General features: G+C 49.2%; 1 protein-coding gene and 1 pseudogene across 2 annotated transcripts in view; both read left to right on the top strand.

Annotated features, from left to right (window-relative positions):
• The first annotated feature begins 3616 nt into the window (after positions 1 to 3616).
• Positions 3617 to 24330, top strand: part of LOC105497483 (adaptor related protein complex 3 subunit beta 2) — a 51085-nt gene continuing 30371 nt past the window's right edge. Inside the window, exon 1 of one of the 2 annotated variants that reach the window (XM_071099317.1) lies at positions 3617 to 3953. In XM_071099317.1, the coding sequence (XP_070955418.1) occupies positions 3841 to 3953 (113 nt within the window). In that variant the 5' untranslated portion in view covers positions 3617 to 3840. The remainder of the gene's footprint in view (positions 3954 to 24330) is intronic. The other variant, XM_011768609.3, reaches the window with a different exon arrangement.
• On the top strand, positions 4062 to 24322 carry LOC139364057 (serine/arginine-rich splicing factor 9 pseudogene; annotated as a pseudogene).

Raw genomic sequence — 24330 nt, 5'->3', positions numbered from 1 at the left:
AAGCCAAAGAACCGTTTACATGACTGGGTTCTCCCTGTGGCCTTCTGAAATTACGGGAGATGGAAAGGGGGAGACCGGATCCTAGGGGAACCCAATATTCAGGTTTTCCTGGGTTCCTGGGATGCAAGGTTTCAATTTTAACACATGGGAAGTTGCAGGCAGACTGGGATGAGTTGGCCACCTGAGTCTTCCACAGCTCCCAGTCTGAGAAAATGAGACTCAACCAGTAATAAGCAGAAGATTTGGCTGGGTGAGGGGGCTCATGCCTGTAATCCCAGCACTTTGGGAGGCCAAGGCAGGCAGATCACAAGGTCAGGAGTTTGAGACCAGCCTGGCCAAGATGGTGAAACCCCATCTCTACTAAAGATATCTGGGCATGGTTGTGGGTGCCTGTAGTCCCAGCTACTCAGGAGGCTGAGGCAGGAGAATCACTTGAACCCGGGAGGCGTAGGTTGCAGTGAGCCGAGATCATGCCACTGCACCCCAGCCTGAAGACAGAGCAATACTCCATCCAAAAAAAAAAAAGAAAAAGAAAAAGAAAAAGAAAAAAAAAGCAGAAGATACTATGGAATGGGCCAGGAGAAAAAGGAAGGATCAGGGATGGGAGAGACACAGTGAGCCACACAGTAGCTGGCATTCTGCATGGTGGGCCTGGGCAGCCTGGCTCTTCAATTGCATATGGGTCTTTCCCACCCCAGTGAAATCTGCTGGAGCCAATTCTGCTCCCTTCCAAGAAAGATGCCCAGACACCTGGCGGTAGTGTGTCACTTCCTGCTCCCAGCTCCTCTAACACCCCTGGAGAGTTCCATGCCCACAGGTCTTAACTTCACCCACTTTCCCAGGCTCTGAGATGAAACTTCAGGCACAGTGCAGGCAATGGGGCCATCCTCCCAAGTCCCAAAAGCCTTCTGTTTCCAGTAGAGATGGGAGAAGCCTGAACTAAGCAGGTTTCTCACTTCCTTATGGAAGAAGAAGAACTAAGAGAGGTGACTGATTTTAGTACAAAGGGCACAGGGCATAGAGTCATGCAGGAATACATTAGCTGCATGCACTCGTGATGTATAGCCTCTGTAAACCTGTTTCCTTATCCTGAAAATGGGGACGTTGTTCCTATCTTGTGATTGTATTATGGATCAAATGAGCAGCTGCTCAACAGAGGTTGTTGGAGAGGTCCTTCTCCACACAGACTTGGGAGGAGATGCTTGTCCTAGGTCCACATCTCATCCAGGTTTCCCGATTTTTTCAGGTTTTCTGCTCAACCCAGGTACCAGTTGACACCCACCCAGTCCTTGGTGTTGCCTTCAGGAGCAGTGGCAAGATGGGAGCTGGATGGGGAAGGGGATCCTAGAGCAGTGGAGAGGAGGAGAGAATGGAATGGCTGGACTTTGAGATGTGAAGACAGTTGGATGGGGAGGAGGTACCATTTGCTGGAACTGAAGGGTTCTCAGTAGGGGCTAGAGGCAGGATGTATCTGTGATATCTGGACCTCTGGGTCCCTTAAGCACAAGGAGACAAGTGTGTGGCAGTGAAGACATTCTGCCTTGGGCCCAAGTCCAAGACAGGTATCCCTGAGCCCTGGGCAGACCATCTGACCTATGGTCAGTGGAAGGACCCACCTCCTCCGTATTCCGGGCCCGTGTAAACGACAGGATACATGCAGGCCTTGACTGGGGCAGTCAGCACCATTAAGTTCTTCCTCTCTGAGGCTTTCCTGAGTTAACACTTCGAGGCTGTGAAGTTGGAGGGCAGGGAGCCTGAGCCAGGAGACCTCTTCCTGTTCAGGCTGATGTACCCCACTGGACGCTGGCGCGGGGCCCAGGTGGGCAGTACTGCGGCCATGGAGAGATCATCCACTTTGAGGGTGAGTGCCTTCAGCAGAAACACAGGCCCAAGTCTGCAGAGAGGCTGCCCAGCCAAGCCACGCCCCACCAGTGAGCTGGCTACTGGGGATAAAGACTGAAGTCCCAGGCAGGGGGTACGTGTCTCTGAAAATAGGGTTTGGGCACTCAGGGTCCCTGGGGTCTCGGGAAATGGGGGTGCGGGATCACAGGGCATAGGACCTAAGCCTGGCTCTGATCCGCACCCCTCTGGCGATCCCCGCAGGCAAGAACTCAGGAGGCTGTGGGCCGTTTCTGGCCTCCTGGGAAGGCAACGTATCCAAACAGGTGCAGCGCCCGCTGCTGTGCGTGCTGCTGCGTAGACGCAGCGGAGTTGACCGAGCGGTGCTGGAGCGCAGAGTGCGCAAAGCCATGGACGTGAACCCACCACGCTATCACGCCACATGCAGCAACTGTGTGCACTTTGCACTGCATCTGCTCGCCCCAGGTCCCAGCCTGGACCCTTGGCAAAGAGAGGGGAGCTCCAGCAGCTCGGTGAGCGTGGCCCAGCTACCTACACAGGACTCATCCCACCTTCTGAGCAGACTAGCCAAAGAGCATTACAAACGCGCAACTGCAAAATTCAGGCCCTTCCGTCCCCACTCCCTACTCACATCAGTTTTCTCCAAAGCCACCAGAACCAAGCAGACCCACCCACTTGTCTAGGTTATCCCAGTAGAACCTTCCCATTACTCCAACAGAATCTTACCCCAATAGAATGACCTCCAATAGAACTTTTCTACTGAGTCAAGCTCCACGTTTTTGGGCCCCACTCCTTCCCAGGCAGGCCCGCCAATTCTGGCCATGGATACTTCGGGATGCTAGTCTACAGACCAGGACACAGGCCTTAGGAACTCCTCCAGTCCCCATGCCCAGCTAAGAGACTCCAGCCACCTAAACTGATGCCCCAAATTCGGGCCCAACTGAATCCTCCCTCTTCCCCCAGCCCAGTTCACTACTTTCCATCTGATCCAAGCCCTCCTTCCTTGGGCCTAGGGGTACCTCGGTCTAGGGAGGTACTCACTGGAGGTCTCACATGACTCAGGAGTCCTGGTGGTCACACCAGACCCTCTCTCTTCCTTTTCAGGTGTCAGTGGATGTGGACGTGTCCCCGGATTAAGCATGACCTTGGGCCCTCCTGGGTGGACGTGGAGGCTTCAGAAAGATTCATTAAACTACTTTCCGAAGCTTAATTAGATGTTCACCGTCCTCTGTATCCTGTTCCCCATCTCTCTAAGCCCCCAAGGGCTCCTCGGAGCTCCCTGACCTTAATTCCTTAAATTCCGCCACGTCCAGGAAGCCGAAGAGCTTCCTGCTGCCAAGCCAGATTTTGTAGGAAAGGTGAGGCGGGAAAGAGAGCGTCCTTAGGTATCTGAAGCCGGTCCTCGGGTGCGGTGACCCTTTCCCGCTCTAGAACTCCCAGCCTGCGGGCACAGCCTTCTCTCCAGATCTCCGCTTTCCCCCCACGGCGTGGGGGAGCATCCGCTCGCGCGTCTGGGGAGAACGGAGCCCCAGAAGCCCGTTCCGCGGAGGCCAGGTGGTCGGGGGTGGGGGCAGGTGTTCCGCATTCCCTGGAAGACGGTACCAGCGTCCGTCCAGCTGCCTCGCCCACTTTCAGACCTGGAGATGAGCCAAGTCGCTTTAAAGGGCAGAAGACGCCCTGAAGGGAGGGCATTTCCGAGGGATGGGCGGGGCCAGGCCCTGCTGCACCGCCCCCGTCGCCTCCTCGCGGACTCGCCCTCCGCTGGGCTGGCGCTGGTGCCTTTAAGACCTCAGCGCGCGGCCCTGATTGAGAAATCCGCGCGCAGCCTCCGCCGCCGCACACTGTGGTCTCTGCTGAACCCCTGCCGCGCCGCCGGCCTCGCCAGCCCGGCCCGTACCGGCCCGCGTTCCCTTCCTCGGCTTCAACCGGCCTCCGGCCCCGCAACCTCCTCCTCGGCGAAGTCTTCTCCCTGGCCGCCCCATGTCTGCCGCCCCCGCCTACAGCGAAGACAAGGGCGGCTCCGCTGGCCCCGGGGAGCCCGAGTACGGCCACGACCCCGCGAGCGGCGGCATCTTCTCCTCCGACTACAAGCGGTGAGGGAGCCCGTGAGGAGGCTCGCGGGAGGGCTGGGGCCGGGGCCAGGGCCGGGGCCCGGGCCGGTGCGAGGCGCGCGGGCACCATGGACAGCGCCCGGACCCAGCGCCGCCCCGGCCGCGCCGACCGGAAGCCCGCCGAGCCCCGTCTTGCGGCCTGGAGCCCCGGCCCAGCGCGGGTAGCGCTGGCACCCCGGCCCCTAGGACGCGGCGCGGGGTGGATAGGGGCTGGCGGGGGATGGGCCAGCTCGGTTTGGGGAGGAGAAACCCACCGGTTCCAGGTGTTTCTCTGGTTTGCAGCGTTGCGTTACGGGTTTCCTTCCTTTTTCGTGCTAGGCGGGTTGGCTTCCCAAAAATGTGGGGGAGGAGTCTGAGTCAGCGAACTTGAGTTTGAGCCTGGGGCCTCTCCAGGAAGGCAGGCCCTGGATGTGCTTGCACAGCCTCCCAGCCTGGCCCCTGCTGCAAATTCATTTCCTCTCCCGCTGGTCCCCATCTCCATCCAACCGTCACATTCCTGCTCCCGGCATTGCCCGTATAGTTCAACTCCACCTTCACACCCTCCCCCACCTTTGATTCTTTCGTTTGTTTCTTCATTTGTTTATTCGTAAATTCTGCTACAAGCATTTATGAAAAGCCAGCTGTGTCGAGTCCTGAACTAGTCACGGAATACAACTGTGAACATGAGACCCTTCTTGTCCTCAGGTTGCTCTAGAGGGGAGCACAGATAAAGCAGTCAGGGACAGTTGAGTGTAATGGGGGCTGTGGAAGCAGGGAGAGGACCTGGTCTCTGGTGCCAGAGAGAAGGGAGACAGGAGCCTGAGGTATGTTCCAGGCAGAGGAAAGGGCTTTCAGGAAGGTTGAGAGCCATCTGTGTGAGCCACTGGACTGACCAGAAAAGAGGGTGGGGAGGACTCCTGAAGGGTTTTAAGCAGGCGACATAATCAGATTTATATTTTAGAAGGAACTCAGGCTGCTGCATTGTGGAGAAGAGATTGGAGGTGGGCCAGATTGAGCAAGAGACAAGCGAGGTGGGTCTTGAAGTTCACAGGCCGGGCATGATGGTGACCTAGACCAGGGGAGAGGCAGAAAATTTGAGGCTGTGGAAGAGGAGGAAGCCTCAGACATGATGATTAATTGGATATTGGGTAGGGGTTTGAGGGACAGGGGGAGAAGATGAGGATTTTCATGCACATCTGTGTGAAGAGACCACCAAACAGGTTTTGTGTGAGCAATAAAACTTTTTAATCACCTGGGTGCAGGCAGGCTGAGTCTGAAAAAAGAGTCAGCAAAGGGAGATAGGGGTGGGGCCGTTTTATAGGATTTGGGTAGTCAAATTATAGTCAAAGGGGGTTGTTCTCTGGCGGTCAGGGGCAGGAGACACAAGGTGCTCAGTGGGGGAGTTTTTGAGCCAGGATGAGCCAGGAGAAGAAATTTCACAAGGTAGTGTCATCAGTTAAGACAGGAACAAGCCATTTTCACTTCTTTTGTGATTCTTCAGTTACTTCAGGCCATCTGGATGTATATGTGTAGGTCACAAGGGATATGATAGCTTAGCTTGGGCTCAGAGGCCTGACATTCCTGTCTTTTTATTAATAAGAAAAATAACATAAAATAGTGTTGACGTGTTGGCAGCAAAAATTTTGAGGGGGGTGGTATGGAGAGATACTGCTTCTCCAGAGCCTCAAAGGGCTGCTTCGAGCGGGATTAGGGGCAGCGTGGGAACCTAGAGTGGGAGAGATTAAGCTGAAGGAAGATTTTGTGGTAAGGGGTGATATTGTGAGGTTGTTAGAAGAAACATTTGTCTTATAGAATTATTGGTGATGGCCTGGATACAGTTTTGTATGAATTGAAAAACTAAATGGAATTTAGAGAAGGAGAAAAACAGGTATTAAAGGACTAAGAATTGGGAGGACCCAGGACATCCAATTAGAGTGCCCAAGGAGGTTCAGCATAGCCCTGCCAGCAAAGATTATTTATTTACTTTAAGAGGGAGTTAATAGTGGCGGTTTGAGGATAGCACCAGGAGACATCAGTTGTGATGGCTTGGAGAAGCAATGTAAACCAGCAGTGTAAACAAGAGCAGGGCATTTATGAGTAGTTGAGAATGGTGAATAGGAGTATGACTAGTCAGAAGATAGTAGGGATGACAAATTTTTTGGGGCACAGCCAAGTTGATCTGATGTCTGGAATGAGACTGGGGCCTAATAAAAAGGAGTGTCCATACAGGAGCTCAAATGGGCTGTACCCTGTAGCATTCCGAGACAGCCCCAAATTCTGAGAAGGGCAAGTGGTAAAAGTATCGTCCAGTCCTTTTTAAGTTGGGGGCTGAGCTTGGTGACGTGTATTTTTAAAAGGCCATTAGTCTGTTCTACCTTTTCTGAAGATTGAGGACAGTAAGGGGTATGAAGGTTTCATTGAATACCAAGAGCCTGAGAAACTGCTTGGGTGATTTGACTAGTAAAGGCCGGTGTGTTATTGGACTGTATAGAGGTGGCAAGGCCAAACTGAGGAATTATGTCTGACAGAAGGGAAGAAATGACTGCAGTGGCCTTCTCAGACCCTGTGGGAAAGGCCTCTACCCATCCAGTGAAAGTGTCTACCCAGACCAAGAGGTATTTTAGTTTCCTGACTTGGGGCATGTGAGTAAAGTCAATTTGCCTGTCCTGGGCAGGGGTAAATCTCTGAGCTTGAGGTGTAGGGAAGGGAGGGGGCTTGAACAATCCCTGAGGAGTAGTAGAATAGCAGATGGAACACTGAGAAGTGATTTCCTTCAGGATAGATTTCCACAATGGAAAGGAAATGTGAGGTTCTAAGAGGCAGGCTAGTGGCTTGCAACCTACATGGAAGAGGTTATGAAATGACAACAGAATAGAATGGGCCTGTGAGGCTAGAAGGAGATATTTTCCTTGGGCTAAGAACCATTTGCCTTGTGTGGGAAGAGACTCATAAGTGGAAGTTTCAGTGGGGCGGTAGGTGGGAGTGACTGAAGAGGAGAAAAACTGGCCATGAGGGACAGAAGTTGGAGCTACCTGCTTTTTTAGCTAAGTTATCAGCATAAACATTGCCCTGAGTGACGGGATCTTTTGATGGCCCTTGCAGTGAATGACTCCAGCTTCCTTTGGAAGTAAATCTGCATTGAGGAGAGTTTTTATTAAAGAGGAATTAATGATGGAGGACCCTTGCATAGTGAGGAAACCTCTTTTCGCCCATATAACAGCATGGTGGTTCATGGTATGGAAGGCATATTTAGAGTCAGTATAAATATTGATGCATAGTCCCTTTGCAAGAGTGAGGGCCCGAGTTAAGGCAATGAGTTCGGCTTTCTGAGAGGTAGTGGAGGGGGGCAGAAAGTATATGTGTCAGGTGTGAGGAAGAAAATAGATTTTGGAAGTTATGAGAACTGTCGAGAGTGAGTTGAGCATAGTTTGTGATTTTGAGGGCCTCTAAAAGTATTAAAGCAGTGGCAGCCGCCACACGCAGACATGCGGACTAGGCTAAAACAGTAAGGTCAAGTTGTTTGGACAGAAAGGCTACAGGGTGCGGTCCTGGCTGTTGTGTAAGAATTCTGACTGCACAGCCCTGCACTTTGGCTGTGTGTGATGAAAAAGGGTTGGGATGAGTTAGGGAGAGCTAGTGTGGGAGTAGCTTCTAGGGCTGTTTTTAAGGAACGGAAAGGAGTGGTGAAAGGATTTAGGATCTGTGGAATCAGCTAGGTTTGCTTTTGTGAGTTTATATGATGGTTTAGTCAGGATGGTAAAACTAGGTATCTAAAGGCAGAAGTATCTAACTATGCCTAGGAAGGAAAGGAGCTGTTATTTCGTAGAAGGGATTGGGGTTTGGGAGATTAGCTGGACATGATCAGCAGGGAAAGCACGTGTGTTTTCATGAGAATTATGCTGAGATAGGTAGCAGATGAGGAAGAAATTTGGGCTTGACTGAAGTAATGGGGGCTGTCTGTGAAGCCTTGTGGCAGTACAGCCCAGGTAGTTTGCTGAGCCTGATGGGTGTCAGGGTCAGTCCAAGTGAAAGTGAAGAAAGGCTGGGATGAAGGGTGCAAATGAATAGTAAAGAAAGCATGTTTGAGATCCAGAACAGAATAATGGGTTGTGGAGGGAGGTTTTGAGGATAAGAGAGTATATGGGTTTGGCACCATGGGGTGGATAGGCAAAACAACTTGGTTGATAAGATGCAGATCCTGAACTAACTTGTAAGACTTGTCCGACTTTTGGACAGGTAAAACGGGGGAATTGTAAGGAGAGTTTATAGGCTTTAAAAGGCCATGCTGTAACAGGCGAGTGATAACAGGCTTTAATCCTTTTAAAGCCTGCTGTGGGATGGGATATTGGCGTTGAGCAGGGTAAGGGTGATTAGGTTTTAATGGGATGGTGAGGGGTACATGATCGGTTGCCAAGGAGGGAATAGAGGTGTCCTATGCTTGAGGATTAAGGTGGGGAGATACAAGGGGAGGATGCGAAGGAGGCTTTGAACTGGGGAAAAGGGCAGCAATGAGGTGTGGCTGTAGCCTAGGAATAGTCAGGGAAGCATATAATTTAGTTAAAATGTCTCGACCTAATAAGGGAACTGGGCAGGTGGGGATAACTGAAAAGGAGTGCGTAAAAGAATATTGTCCAAGTTGGCACCAGAGTTGGGGAGTTTTAAGAGGTTTAGAAGCCTGGCCATCAATACCCACAACAGTTATGGAGGCAAAGGAAATAGGCCTTTGAAAAGAAGGTAATGTGGAGTTGGTAGCCTCCATTGATTAAGAAGGCGACAGATTTACCCTCCACTGTAAGAGTTACCCAAAGCATCTGTGATGGTCCAGGAAGCTTCCGAGGTGATTGGGCACCATCAGTCTTCAGCCGCTAAGCTGAGAAGATTTGGGAAGGAATCAGTCAGAGGGCATTGGGCCAGAGCTCCAGGGGTTCTGGGAGTGGCTGCCGGGTGAGTTGGACAGTCCGATTTCCAGTGGGGTCCCGCACAGATGGGACAAGGCTTAGGAGGAATCCCAGGCTGCGGGCATTCCTTGGCCCAGTGGCCAGATTTCTGGTACTTGAAGCAAGATCCTGATGGAGAAGGTCCTATAGGAATGCTTGACTGCTGCAGCTTAGGCATTTTGAAGTTCTTGTGTGCTGGAGATGTGGCTAGGGTTTCTCTCACAGTGGAGGCAAGGAATTGCAACTCAGAAATACACTGTTACTTGGCTGCCTCTATTCTATTATTGTACACCTTGAAGGTGAGGTTAATGAAGTACTGTTGTGGAGTTTGAGGGTCAGAATTTAAATTTTGGGGTTTTATGTAGTGTTGGGAGCAGATTGGGTAATAAAATGTATATTGAGAATAAGATAGCCTTTTGACCTTTTAGGACTAGGGCTGTAAAGCGTCTCAGGGTTGCTGCGAAACGAGCCATGAACTGGGCTGGGTTTTTATATTTGATGAAAAAGAACCTAAATGCTAACTGATTTGGGAGAGGTCGGATAAAGAAAAAGGAGCATTAACCTTGACTATTCCTTTAGCTCCAGCCACCTCTTTAAGAGGAAATTGTTGGGCAGGTCGGGGAGGGCTAGTCATGGAACAAAACTGTAAGCTGGACTGGGTGTGGGGAGAGGAGGTGATAGGATTATAGGGCGGAGGAGCAGAAGCTGAGGAAGAATTGGAGTCTGATTCAGCCTGGTGGGGAGCCACCTGAGGAGTATTCTGGGGATGAGGTGAGAGGTCAGATGGGTTGGTAGAAAAGGAAGATCGAAAAGACTCAGCAATGCTTGGGGTTGGGACTGAGGGGACAGGCAGGAGGGAAAGAAGGAGGATTTGGGACGAGTCGCATTGGGAACAGAGACTAGGGAGGGACAGATGTGTAAAAGAATGCCTGAACATCAGGCACCACAGACCATTTGCCCGTTTTACGACAAGAATTACCTAGATCTTGTAGGATGGAAAAATCGAAAGTGCCGTTTTCTGGCTATTTGGAATCATTGTCGAGTTTCTATTGGGGTTAAGCGGCATTGCAGAAGAAAATAAGGCATTTAGGTTTTAGGTCAGGTGTGAATTGAAGAGGTTTTAAGTTCTTGAGAACACAGGCTAAGGGAGAAGAAGGAGGAATGGAGGGTGGAATGTTGCCCATAGTGATGGAAGCAAGCTCAGATAAAAGAGAGGGTAGAGACATGGAGAGAAGGGGTGGGTGGTGCTTGCCCCCCAGGAAAGTGGAGAGAAAAGAGAGGGTAGAGACACAGAGAGAAGGGGTCAGGGATGCTTGCCCCCTAGGAAAGTGGAGAAGGGGTGGGGGTGCTTGTCCCCCAAAAAGTGGTGCTTGCCACAAAGGGTGAAGGATCAAGGCAGTCATCCCTGTGGTGATCAGACACCTCCAAAACGTGGGTGAATAATCAAGCAGGCGTCCCCACAGTGATTAAACACCAAGGGAAGACTGTCTTCCTGAGTCTGTGACCGGTGCTGGAGTTTTGGGTTCACGGATAAAACGCATCTCCTCTGTCTCTACCAGAAAAGGAAAGGAACTGAAATTAAGAGAAGGGAGAGACTGAAAGATGGCGCCAAGATTGAAAGGAGAAAGAGGTTGAGGGATAGTGAGAGGGGCTGGAGAAGAGAGTAAAAAGAGGCCGCTTATCCTATTTAAAATTGGTGAGATACTCCTTGGGCTGGTTTGTCTGAGGACCCGAGGTTGTAGGTTGATCTTTCTTTTCAGAGCAAAGAGCAGGAGGACAGGAGATTCATCTCCCAAGGGAGGTCCCCCGATCCAAGTCATGGCACCAAATTTCATGCACGTCCATGTGAAGAGACCACCAAACAGGCTTTGTGTGAGCAATAAAGCTTTTTAATCACCTGGGTGCAGGCAGGCTGAGTCTGAAAAAAGAGTCAGCAAAGGGAGATAGGGGTGGGGCCGTTTTATAGGATTTGGGTAGTCAAATTATAGTGAAAGGGGGTTGTTCTCTGGTGGGCAGGGGCCGGAGACACAAGGTGCTCAATGGGGGAGCTTTTGAGCCAGAATGAGCCAGGAGAAGGAATTTCACAAGGTAGTGTCATCAGTTAAGACAGGAACAAGCCATTTTCACTTCTTTTGTGATTCTTCAGTTCCTTCAGGCCCTCTGGATGTATAGTGCAGGTCAGAGGGGATATGATGGCTTAGCTTGGGCTCAGAGGGCTGACAAGAATGTTACTCAGGTTACTAGTTCCTGCAACTGGATGGATGATGGTGTAATTGGAAATAAAGATGTTACAAATAAATTTGTGGAAAATTAATGTTGAGCCCAGCTTTGGACATACTGAGATTGTAAACTCTGAGGGACATATTACCCTATTAGGTAGCTGGATATTACGATTTTGGTTCCAGGAGAGAGATTAGGGAATTATTAACATATATATGTTAATTAAAGCCACAGAAGTGAAGATAACTCAGGGAGAAGGTATAAAATGAGTTCAGACACTGCATAAGTCAGAACCCTGAAGATACCAACATCAGAGGTGACCAGAGAACAGTGGAAAGTGTTTCAGGGTACCCAAGAAGTGAACTAAAAGCTGAAAGAAAACAGTGTAATTTCAAGGAGGGAGTGGTCAGTAGTTTCAATGCCCATTAAGGTCAAATCAAACAAGGAAAAAAAATTATGACCATTGGTTGACAAAGAAGAGCTCAATTCCTTTCTACTCTATTCCCCACCTTCTGCCCTGGGAGACAAATTCTGGCAAAATGTGGAGAACAGGAGCTAGATTATTTATTTCCCAACATTCTGTTGTACATGATTTAAAACATACAGAAAAATGAAATTAATAGTACAATGAACACATGTATATCATATGGCTAGATTCAACCGTCATTGACATCGTGCCATATTTGCTTTATCACATCTATTCGTATACTTTTTTTGGTTGAACCATTTTAAGTTGCAGAGATCATGACCCTTCAACTCCAAATTCTAAATCGGCATCTAAAGCCAGATTTAAATGAATAAAGGATCACATAGGAGGTGAACAGATAAAACAGTGGATGGGAATTTTGCTTTCAAGAAATTTGACTGTAAAAGAGAAAGCTGCTGGAGGAGAACCTCAGTTCAAGGAAGTTTGTCTATTTTGTTATTTTGGGTTTTTTTGTTTGTTTGTTTCCTAAAATGTATGACTCCATGTTTTTGTTTATTGTTAATGTTAGACTGGGAGAGCCTCGAGCAAGTTTAACTGCTGATGGGAAGGAGCAATTGGTGAGAAAGAGGCTGAAGGGAAGAAAGGAAGTACAGAACGCTGAGTGATGGGAGGGGAGGCTTACTGAGCTGGATGGGAGGTCTAGCCTGGAAGCGGGGAGGACCAGCTCTGCCTAGAGGGAAGAGGGCAGGAGGAGAGGAGAGTATAATGCAGATGGAGACTGGGTACAGTGGCTCATGCCTGTAATTCTAGCACTTTGGGAAGCCGAGGCGGGCAGAGCACTTGAGGTCAAAAGTTTGAGACTAGCCTGGCCAACATGTCGAAACCCCCTCTCTACTAAAAATATAAAAATTAGCCAGTTGTGGTAACGAATGCCTGTAATCCCAGCTACTCAGGAGGCTGAAGCAGGAGAATCACTTGAACCGGGGAGGCGGAGATTACAGTGAGCTGAGATGGCACCACTGCACTCCAGCCTGGGCAACAGAGTGAGACTCCATCTCTAAATAAATAAATAAGTAAATAAATGCAGATGGATGGGAGTCTGGGGCAGGGAGATGCAGGGGATTTCATCTAAAGCCTTTCCCTTTTTTGGGAACCAGGTAGTGAAGCCATAAGGGCAAGGCTGGGAATGGGGACTTGAGGGTCAAAGGGGTTTCAAATACAGTGAATAAAGCCAGCCAGGCCAGGTGCAGTGACTCACACCTGTAATCCCAGCACTTTGGGAGGCTGAGGTGGGCAGATCACCTAAGGTTGGGAGTTTCAGACCAGCCTGACCAACATGGAGAAACCACGTCTCTACTAAAAATACGAAAGTTAGCCAGGCGTGGTGGCGTATGCCTGTAATCCCACCTACTTGGGAGGCTGAGGCAGGAGAATCGCTTGAACCCAGGAGACGGAGGTTGCAGTGAGCCGAGATCATGCCATTGTACTCCAGCCTGGGCAACAAGAGTGAAACTTGATCTCAAAAAAAAAAAAAAAAAAAAAAAAAAAAAAAGCCACCCACCACTGGCAGGCCAGTGGCATTAGAGACTAGTGGGACAAGAGGGCCAAGGATGTGAGCCAGTTGGAGGGATGGACACAGGGGTTGTGGGGGAGGGTGCCAGGAGGAAGTAGAGATAAAAGAAGGTTGATGGGAAGGAATAAATCAAGTATTGGTTCTGGAAAGGCAGGTGAGGATTAAGATGCCTAGGGTCAGTGAGAAGAGGGTATATAAGATTTCTCAGGAGGCTGCAGTCTAATTGTGGTGGTGGGATTGGAGCTGAAGAGGGCATCTCTCACCTCTCTATCAACTCCACTGACCCTCTAGTCCCTTGCCCAGAGACTGGGGGTAGGCTTGGTCCCCCGTCCCTGCCCTTCTGTCCCTCTGGAGGCCTTGTCTCTGAGCAGTGAAAAGGAAACCGGAGCCTCCCTCCCTGCCAGTATCTGGTTACCAAGTTTTGGGGGCGGGCCGTCTGGCAACTATGACAGGAGCCCCAGTGCCCTGGCCAGCTCAGTCCTATCCTGGAGAAGGACCTGATGCAGCGATTCCTTCAGCTCCCGGGGGCGGTGGTGAGGCCCAGGGTCAGAGGGGCCTGCGGAGCTGATCGAGAGGCTGCTAGCCCTGTGCTGGCTCCCGAAGGTGGGCCACCGCCCTGGTACCAGGCCTTGGAGCCTGAGGAGCTTCGGTGGCTGCAGGCCCAGGAGGAAGACACGACCCCAGAAGCATCTCTGGAAGGACCTTGCCCAGAGGCTGGCCAGAGCCAGAGCCAGCCACTACGGTATAGAGGAACCCACAGGAACCCCCTACTCACACAGCCAGGAAGGCTAGGGATGGGCAGCTGCACTCAGCCCAGATATCTTCAGGACCCACCTCCTCAGACAGAGGCTTAGGCTGGCATTTAGGGTCCAGGCTGGGCAGAGAAGGTGGTCAGGGGCACAGTATGGGGGCTGAGGGTATGAGTGAGGAGAGGAGGATAGTAAAATATTTGAGGGTTGAGGTCCCACCTTGACCTTTTTCTCCCCATAGGCCCCTACTGGAGTGGGCTCTGGATGAGGTTTGGGGACAGGATAAAGCACAGACAGGGTTTGGCCAGCCACTGCCTGCCAGTAGACTGGAACTTAGGTGGTAAGAGGTGGCAGGGAGGTGTATATCAAGGGAGGTGAGCATGACTGACCTCCAGTGCCATGCTGGACCCCCTGGCTGGCTCCAGCCACCCCCAGAAGAGTCCCTCAGGCTAGGTCAGACTAGGGGTCAGGTCAGAGTGAGCCCAGTGTAAGGGGATCTGACTATGGGAGATAATGTTTCATGGCCTTAGGGTGTTGTTGTGCCTTAGTCCCTGTGTCTGCCTCTTGGGAATGGAAGCTGGTGGGAGTGAGGATGAGAGGCCCAGGGCGGTCTCACCGTAGGTGGTTGCTGTGGTCTGTGTCAGTGCATAGGTCTGTGTCAGTGCATATTCCACAGTCAATCTTGCCTGTGCTGGCTGCTTTAGGCCCAGTGGTTCTGCCCTCTCTCATTCCCCTTCAGGGGCCTGGAATGTACTCACTAGGCTGGGTGGGGAGGATGCCTTGGAGTGTGTGCATTTGACAGGCACATGTGGCATTTTTGGGTGTGGTGAGGAAGGGAATACCCAGAGTTAAAGGAGATTGGGCAAACTTGGCCCTCCTTCCACGGAAGCCCAGGGAAAAGCTGTCCCAGGGTGACCCCTCAGAAGGGGATCAGGGGACTCCTGGGGCTGGATATATTTGATCTTAGAAGCCTACATTTATCATCAAAAATCTCAACTAGGAGTCCACTGGACCATTTTGGTGAATGAGACTGGAGAGACCAAGTTTGGTCCAAGTTGTCTGTGTATTAGATGTGACTGTGGCGTGTGTATTGGGGGGAAACGTGTGGTGTGTGTGTCTCTATGGGGGTGTGGGGCAGCAGGGAGAGATCTTGTGATATGTGCCTGTGGGGTACATGTATGGGATATGTGTGTCTCTATGAGGGTGTGGGAGAGTGGGGATAGGTCTCGTGGTGCTATATGTCTGGGGGGTTTGTAGGTGTGTAGGTGAGTTGTGTGGGTGTCCAAGTGTGGGGGTTTGTGTATGTAGAGTTTTTCTATGGTAGGTGTCTATATGTGGGGGAGTGTGTTTCTCCGGGTGTTGTGTAGGCAGGATTTTGTGGGTTTATGTATGGATTCTACGAGTGTCTGTGGGGCCTGTAGGTATGTTTGTATGAGCTGTCCGTGAGGTGTAGGTATGTCTGTCAGGGGACATGGGAGTGTCTGTGGTATATGTGGGTGGTATCAATGTGTAGTTGTCTGTGGGGTGTGTGTACGGAGGATCCTGGGGTGCAGTGTTGTGCATTTGTATCTCAGGGAAGCTGGTGCCCAGCTCTGTCATTGTTCCTAGGCCCTCGGTGCTGCCCAGGCCTACCCAGCTCAATGGTCGGTACCTATGCCCATGCCCCAGGTGTCCTGAGCTCAGCCTCCTACCCACTAAGAAACTCACAGTCTCATCTGTGTTTGGGAGGGTAAGAGGGTGATTATCTTTGGGCCCTGGCCTGACCCTGGGAGAGTAGATGTCCTCGGATTTGGGGGACATTCTCCCAGGTGGGGGAGTTTCAGATAACATGATGGGGCTCGATATTTTCTTCTGTCCTCACATGACAGATAGTGAGGGCCTCAGATAATGCTGGAAGGCATCATCTTTCTATTTTGCTTTCCATAAAAAATCTCTTTAGGAAAGACAGTTTCTAAAATTCTTGGGATAGTGACTTCTTAGTGCTTCTCTTCTCATTTGACATTAGGTACTCACGCATTTCTGCAGCCCTGTGACTAAGGCGCGTGTTGTATCGGGTTCTCTTCCTCTCAGCATTTGTCACTCATTTCTTAGCATTAGCAGCAGTCATTTGCCTCTTTATGGCTGTTATCATGTTCTTTCCTCTCCTAACAGAAAACATTTCTGATTTTCTGTCATTTCTAAATGTTGCATGTCTGTGACTAACTTTGCACACAATAATTTTTTTTCTTTTTAGACGGAGTCTCAATCTGTTGCCCCGGCAGGAGTGCAGTGGTGCGATGTTGGCTCACTGCAGGCTCCGCCTCCTGGGTTCATGCCTTTCTCCTGCCTCAGCCTACCGAGTAGCTAGGACTACAGGCACCCACCACCACGCCTGGCTAATTTTTTTTGTATGTTTAGTAGAGACGGGGTTTCACCATGTTAGCAGGATGGTCTTGATCTCCTGGCCTTGTGATCCGCCCACCTCGGCCTCCTAAAGTGCTGGGATTACAGGCGTTAGTCACTGTGCCCAGCCTGATTTTTAATTTTTATCACTGGTGATATTTCTCAAGCTGAATTCTTGTGCCTGGGTCAAAGCTGTGGGTTACCAGAGTGTCATCTGCGAAATTAGTTTGTGTGAGTCCCCACACACAGCTGCTCGCCACATTTTGGAATTGTCTTGGCAACATATGAGTGCATCAGTTTCATACAACTCTATCAGCTGTATATAGACACATTCTTTTTTCATGGGTTTATTCACAATTCTCTGATCACTTCTTGATCATCCTCTGAGTATGGTTAGGCACATTGTTCACGTGCACAAGGGCATCTGGCCAAGGAATACCAGCCCATGATCCACACATGGAACAGGGAGCAACAGCTCAGGGCTGTGTCTACCTGGAGAGGCATGCAGATGGCAGATGGGCTTGTAGCAGCCCTGACAGTGAATGCTGGAGAGAGACCTTATACATGTATATCAGTTCCTTTTTTTCTTTTTTTGAGATGGAGTATCACTCTGTCGCCCAGGCTGGAGTGTAGTGGCATGATCTCGGCTCACTGCAACCTCTGCCTCCTGGGTTCAAGTGATTCTTGTGCTTCAGCCTCCTGAGTAGCTGGGATTACAGGTGTGTACCACCATACTCGGCTAATTTTTGTATTTTTAGTAGAGATGGGGTTTCACCATCTTGGCCAGGCTAATCTCAAATTCCTGACCTTAAGTGATCTGCCCACCTTGGCCTCCAAAAATGCTGGAATTACAAGCGTGAGCCACCACGCCTGGCCTCTATTTTGAATATTAAACTTTTATTTACCATATCCCAAATATTTTTCCTTTTGTTGCTATTATGGGCTGATTTGTGTCCCTCCAAAATGCATATGTTGAAGTCCTAGCCCCCAGTACCTCAGAATGTTACCTTTGAGGTGATTAAGTTAAAACGAGGTTATTAAGGGGTGCCCTAATCTAGTATGACTGACTTCTTTATAAGAAGAGGAAATTTGGATATAGGCATGCAGAAGGAAGACCATGTGAAGACACAGAAGATGGTTGTAAGAGACAGAAAAACCCAAAGTGTGTTTCTCCTACTCTCATACACACCACTCACCAGAGAGTGCTTCACCTCTGGCCACAAAAATGGGTGGAGATTTCTCCCCACCAACAACCTGTTCTCCAGCGGACACTAACTGGGTGTTCTGTAATTCAAGTCAATCTAGTTTTAGATTTTTTAGGTTAAGGGCTCAGTGCCACAAGACTGCCTTCTGCTTCAGATGCCAATTGCAAGTGGTAAGTTGTCACCTATACTTCTGACCAACTGGCTATAAATCAGGGGTTCCCATGCCCTCCTCCTTGGGTTCAACTCTGTGAGTGGCTCACAGAACTCAGGGAAACTTTATTTATATTTACCCATTTATTATAAAGGATACAGACAAAAACCAGATGAAGAGATGCGTAGGGAGAGGTATGGAAGCGGGGGCACAGAGCGCCCATGCCCTCTCCAGGCACTCCACCCTCCAGGCACCTTCACATGTTCCACAATCTGGAAGCTCTCCAAACCCTGTCCTCTTGGGTTTTCATGAAGGCTTCATGATTGATCGCATCTTTGGCCATGTGATCAATTCAACGATCAGCCCCACTCCCCATTCCCCAGAGGTCAAATAGTGGGATTGAAAGTTTCAACCCTCGGCTGGGCGCAGCGGCTCATGCCTATAATCCTAGCATGTTGAGAGGCCAAGGCGGGTGGATCACTTGAGGTCAGAAGTTCAGGACCAGCCTGGCCAACATGATGAAACCCTATCTCCATTAAAAATACAAAAATTTGCCAGGAGTGGTGGTAGGTGCCTGTAGCTACCCCAGCTACTTGGGAGGCTGAGGCAGGAGAATTGCTTCAACCTAGAAGGCGGAGGTTGCAGTGAGCTGAGATTGCACCACTGCACTACTGCACCACTCCAGCCTTGGCAACAGAGCAAGACTCAGTGTCAAAAAAAAAAAAAAGAAAGAAAAAAGTTCCAACCATCTAATAACAAAAGATGCTCCTATCACCCAGGAAATTCCAAGGGATTTCCATGTCAGATGTTCCTATCACTCAGGAAGTTATAAAGGTCTTAGGATTGCTGCGTGAGGAACTGGGTGGAAGACCAAATATTAGGACAAAAGTTATTCTAGCGTCGCTATCGTCTAGAGTTTTAGGAGCTCTGTCTCAGAAATGGGGTATAGAGACCAAATATATATATTTCTTTACAATATCACAAGAGCCATCTACAAGCCAAAGAGAGAGGCTGTAGAAGAAACTAATCCTGTTGACATTTTAATCTCAGCCTTCCAGCCTCCAGAACTGTGAGCAAATAAATTTATGTTGTTCAAGCCACCATCTGTAGTACTTTCTGGTTTTTTTTTTTTTTTTTTTTTGAGACGGAGTCTCGCTCTGTCGCCCAGGCTGGAGGGCAGTGGCCGGATCTCAGCTCACTGCAAGCTCCGCCTCCTGGGTTTACGCCATTCTCCTGCCTCAGCCTCCCGAGTAGCTGGGACTACAGGCGCCCGCCACCTCGCCCGGCTAGTTTTTTGTATTTTTTAGTAGAGACAGGGTTTCACTGTGTTAGCCAGGATGGTCTGGATCTCCTGACCTCGTGATCCACCCGTCTCGGCCTCCCAAAGTGCTGGGATTACAGGCTTGAGCCACCGCGCCCGGCCTGGTTTTTTTTTTAGAGATAGGTTCTTGCTCTGTTGCTTAGGCTGGAGTGCAGTAGAACGATCATAGCTCACTGTAGCCTCCAACATCTTGGTGGAAGTGTTCCTCCCACCTCAGCCTCCTGAGTAGCTGGGACTACGGGCACGTGCCACTATGCCTGGCTAATTTTTTTATTTTTGTAGAATTAGGATCTGACTGTGTTGCCCAGGCTGGTCCCAACTCCTGAGCTCAAGCAATCAATCCTTCTGCCTCAGTCTCCCAAAGTGCTGGGGTTACAAGTGTGAGCCCTGGCCTGTGGTTCTTTGTTATGGTGGTTCTAGGAAGCTAGTATAGTTGCCTTATTCTTCTCATATATTTAGTTTTTAGATTCCAAAGTTTAAAAATTAAACCTAGGCCCGGCACAGTGGCTCACACTCGTAATCCCAGCACTTTGGGAGGCTGAAGCAGGCAAATCACTAGAGTCCAGGAGTTTGAGACCAGCTTGGTCAACATGGCGAAACATCATCTCTACTAAAATACAAAAAATTTGCCAGGCATGGTGGTGTACGCCTGTAATCTCAGCTATTTAGGAGGTTGTGGCATGAGAATCACTTGAACCCAGGAGGCCGAGGCTGCAGTGAGCCAAGATTGTGCCACTGCACTCCAGCCTGGGCAGCAGAGTGAGACTTTGTCTCAAAAAAAAAAAAAAAAAAAAGGGCTGGGCGCAGTGGCTCACGCCTGTAATCCCAGCACTTTGGGAGGCTGGGGTGGGCGGATCACCTGAGGTCGGGAGTTCGAGACCAACCTGACCAACGTGGAGAAACCTCGTCTCTACTAAAAATACAAAAATTAGCTGGGAATGGTGGCACACGCCTGTAATCCCAGCTATTCGGGAGGCTGAGGCAGGAGAATCGCTTGAACCTGGGAGGCGGAGGTTGCCGTGAGCCAAGATTGCGCCATTGCACTCCAGCCTAGGCAACAAGAACGAAACTCCGTCTCAAAGAAACAAAAACAAATACAAATTAAACCTAGCCATATTGTTGCTAATAATTTTATGACCTTAATAAAATCTTCCCTTCTTTTGTATTTAAAAATAATTTAACTGTTAAGCAAATGTGGGATTTATTTTGGGGTGAAATATGTATACAAGTTAAATTATTTGCTGCTGGCCAGATGTGGTGGTTCATGCCTATAATCTCAGGGCTTTGGGAGGCTGACGTGGGTAGATCACTTGAGGTCAGGAGTTTGAGACCAGCCTGAACAACACATGGTGAAACCCTGTCTCTACTAAAAATACAAAAATTACCCGAGCGTGGTGGCGCATGCCTGTAATCCCAACTACTTGGGAGGCTGAGGCAGGAGAATCACTTGAACCCAGGAGACAGAAGTTCCAGTGACCCGAGATTGAGCCATTTTACCCCAGCCTGGGCAATGAGAGCAAAATTCCATCTCAAAAAAACAAAAAACAAAAAAACAAAAAACTGCTGCAAAGCAGTTGTCTCAATAGCATTTATTTAAGTGGGGGTGGGGGGGCGAGGTTCTTTCTTCCTTAGATAAGTTATTGGTTCCTAATTTATCAAGTTAGACCTTTTATGAAATTCCCTCCATGACCTTTGACCTTCCGGTTTTAACTTGGTACCAAACAGCTTTTATCATTGTCTCGTGGTTTTATGTTTTGAAGTCCAATAGGGTGAATTGTCTATCATTACTCCCTTCTTTTCTCAAAAACATTCTTTGGAGTTCTTACCTACTGATTTTTTTTTCCAGATGAATTTTGCTGTCACTTCAAAAAGTTTGACAAAATGTTCCCTTTGAAATTTCAATTTTTTGAAATGAAGTATGAGATCCAAAAAAAGAAAGAAACCTGTGTATTGGCTCAGCACTACCCTTATTCCTCTCAGCCAAGCGCAAGGGATCACTTATTCAAATCTTTATTCATCCCACTAGAGTTTAATAACTTCCTTGAATGGCTGTTCAGTGGTTCAGTGACAGGTCTGGCTTTTGTTGTGAGGCAATCTACGGAGTCTCTGGGACCCTTCCAGTCCCTGGAATCAGTTTGGTCTGAGAGGTTAGGCCTTGGAAACATACTGGAGGCAGGGCAAGGGCACCCTGCTCTTGTTTTGGCATCTACCTCTTTTCCGCTGGTCCTTCTCATCCATCCAACTGGTCCTTTTCCCTGAGCCGGGTCCATACTTTCCCACCCCAAACCCTTCCTCTTGTCTCTTTTCTCTCTGTTCCTGGCTACATTCATTTCCTACACTGCTGTATCAGAAGTACCACAATTGCGCCTCGTTCCCACAATGCAGTGCGACTGAGCGCCTCAGAGCCCGCGGGGACGCTGCCGGGGGCAGGGGCGGGTCGTGCTGAGGCAGCGGCCCGCGGGCCCGTGGCATCGAGCGGTGCGGATGTTGGGCTGGGCGGATGAGCGAGAATGAGTGAGGGTGACGGGTGCATCTACGTGGTGGGCCTTCCGACCAACGTGCGCGAGAAGGACCTGGAAGACTTTTTCTACAAGTACGACCGCATCCACGAAATCGAGCTCAAGAACTGGCACGGCCTTGTGCCCTTTGCCTTCGTGCACTTTGAGGACCCCCGAGATGCAGAGGATGCTATTTATGGAAGAAATGGTTATGATTATGGCCAGTGTTGGCTTCGTGTGGAGTTCCCCAGGACTTATGGAGGTCGGGGTGGGTGGCCCCATGGTGGGGGGAATTGACGTTCTACAAGAAGATCTGATTTCCGAGTTCTTGTTTCAGCACTTCCTCCATCAGGCAGCTGGCAGGACCTGAAGGATCACATGGGAGCAGTTTGGGATGTCTGTTATGCCCACGTGCAGAAGGATGGTGTGGGGATGGTTGAGTATCTCAGAAAAGCAGACATGGAATATGCCCTGCGTAAACTGGATGACATCAAATTCTGCTCTCATGATAGTGAAACTTCCTACATCCGAGTTTATCCTGAGAGAAGGACCAGCTATGGCTACTCACGGTCTCGGTCTGGGTCAAGGGGCCGTGACTCTCCATACTAAAGCAGGGGTTTCCCCACACCACTTCTCTCCTTTCAGGCCCTACTGAGACAGGTGATGGGAATTTTTTCTTTATTTTTTAGGGTAACTGAGCTGCTGTGTGCTCAGAATCTACATTCCAGATTGAGGATTCAGCGTCTTAGGAAATTGTTTTAATTTTTTTTTAAATAAGAAAAAAAACTACATAATTTCTACCAGGGCCATATTAGCAGTGAAACATTTTAAACTGCAGAAATTGTGGTTTTGGTTCAGAAACAAGTTGTATATTTTTCACTCCTGATTATGGGAAAAAAATCAGTTCTGTCTTCGTGGGTTGCTCTGCTATAGAGATCAACAGTTACTGTGACTGAGTTGGCCCATTCTGTTTAGAAATGTATTTTAAATGTTTAGAAAAATGCTCATCATCACTGGCCATCAGAGAAATGCAAATCAAAACCACAATGAGATACTATCTCACACCAGTTTGAAGGGTGATCATTAAAAAGTCAGGAAACAACTGGTGCTGGAGAGGATGTGGAAAAATAGGAACACTTTTATACTGTTGGTGGGAGTGTAAACTAGTTAAAACCATTGTGGAAGACAGTGTGGCGATTCCTCAAGGATCTAGAACTAGAAATACCATTTGACCCAATGATCCCATTACTGGGTATATACCCAAAGGATTATAAATCATGCTACTATAAAGACACATGCACACGTATGTTTATTGCGGCACTATTCACAATAGCAAAGACTTGGAACAAACCCAAATGTCCATCAGTGATAGACTGGATTAAGAAAATGTGGCATGGCCGGGTGCGGTGGCTCATGCCTATAATCCCAGCACTTTGGGAGGCTGAGGCAGGTGGATCACGAGGTCAGGAGATCGAGACCATCTGGGCTAACACGGTGAAACCCTGTCTCTACTAAAAATACAAAAAATTAGCCAGGTGTGTTGGTGGCGGACTGTAGTCCCAGCTACTTGGGAGACAGGCAGGAGAATGGCGTGAACCCGGGAGGTGGAGCTTGCAGTGGGCCAAGATCGTGCCACTGCGCTCCAGCCTGGGCGACAGAGTGAGACTCCGTCTCACCAAAAAAAAAAAAAAAGAAAATGTAGCACATATACATCATGGAATACTATGCAGCCATAAAAAAGGATAAGTTCATGTCCTTTGTAGGGACATGTATGAAGCTGGAAACCATCATTCTGAGCAAACTACTGCAAGGACAGAAAACCAAACACCACATGTTCTCACTCATAGGTGAGAATCGAACAATGAGAACACTGGGACACAGGGTGGGGAACATCACACTCTGGGGCCTGTCGTGGGGTGTGGGGAGAAGGGAGGGATAGCATTGGGAGGAATACCTAATGTAAATGACGAGTTAATGGGTGCAGCACACCAACATGGCACATGTATACATATGTAACAAACCTGCACGTTGTGCACATGTACCCTAGAACTTAAAGTATTTAAAAAAAAAAAAAAGTTTAGTAATTGAAAAAAAAAAAAAGGTACCACAATTGGGTTGCTTGGAACAACAGAAACGAATTGTCTCACAGCTCTGGAGGCCAAAAGTCTGAACTCAAGGTGTCAGCAGGACCGTGCTCCCTCTGAAACACATAGGGGAATCCTTCCTTGCCCCTTCTAGCTTCTGGTTGTTTGCTGGCAATCTCTGGCATTCCCTGGCTTGTAGACGCATCTCTCCAATCCTCTGCCTTCACCTGGTAGTCTCCCTGTGTCTGTCTCTTTAAGTGGCTGTCTTTTTTTTTAAAATTTCAATTTAATCTATTTTTTGTAGACACATTGTTTCACCATGTTGCCAGGCTGGTCTGGAACTCCCGGGCTCAAGTGATTCTCCTGCCTCAGCTTCCCAAAGTGCTGGGATTACAAGCGTGAGCCACTGCGCCCAGCCCACATGGCTGTTTTCTTATAGGAAACCAGACATATGGGATTAGAGACCCACTCTACTAAAGTAGGATTGCATTTAACTAATTACATCTGCAACAACTGTGTTCCCAAATAAGGTTACATTCTGAGGTACTAGGGGTTAAGACTTAAACATATCCTTTTTAGGAAGGACACAGTTCTTCCTAAATATTAACTGGCCACATGTTTCCCCTGGCCATGTTTCCCCTGGACCCCTAATATTAACTGGCCACATGTTTCCCCTGATCTGTACTTTACTCGCTCCCCCTGGCTCTCTGGTCCCTCTTCGGGTCAGGTCCTGCCTGAGCCTCCCCTGGCCATGTTCCTTCTTTGTGCCTGGACCCTCCTGATTAATACACCGTCCCCACCCTTGTGCCCTCAGTTGACCTCTTGTACCTCCT

The sequence above is a fragment of the Macaca nemestrina genome, chromosome 7 (genome assembly GCF_043159975.1).
Source record: "Macaca nemestrina isolate mMacNem1 chromosome 7, mMacNem.hap1, whole genome shotgun sequence".
NCBI classification, from domain to species: Eukaryota; Metazoa; Chordata; class Mammalia; order Primates; family Cercopithecidae; genus Macaca; species Macaca nemestrina.
Note: the sequence above shows the minus strand (reverse complement) of the source record. Positions and strands in the feature narration are given on the sequence as shown.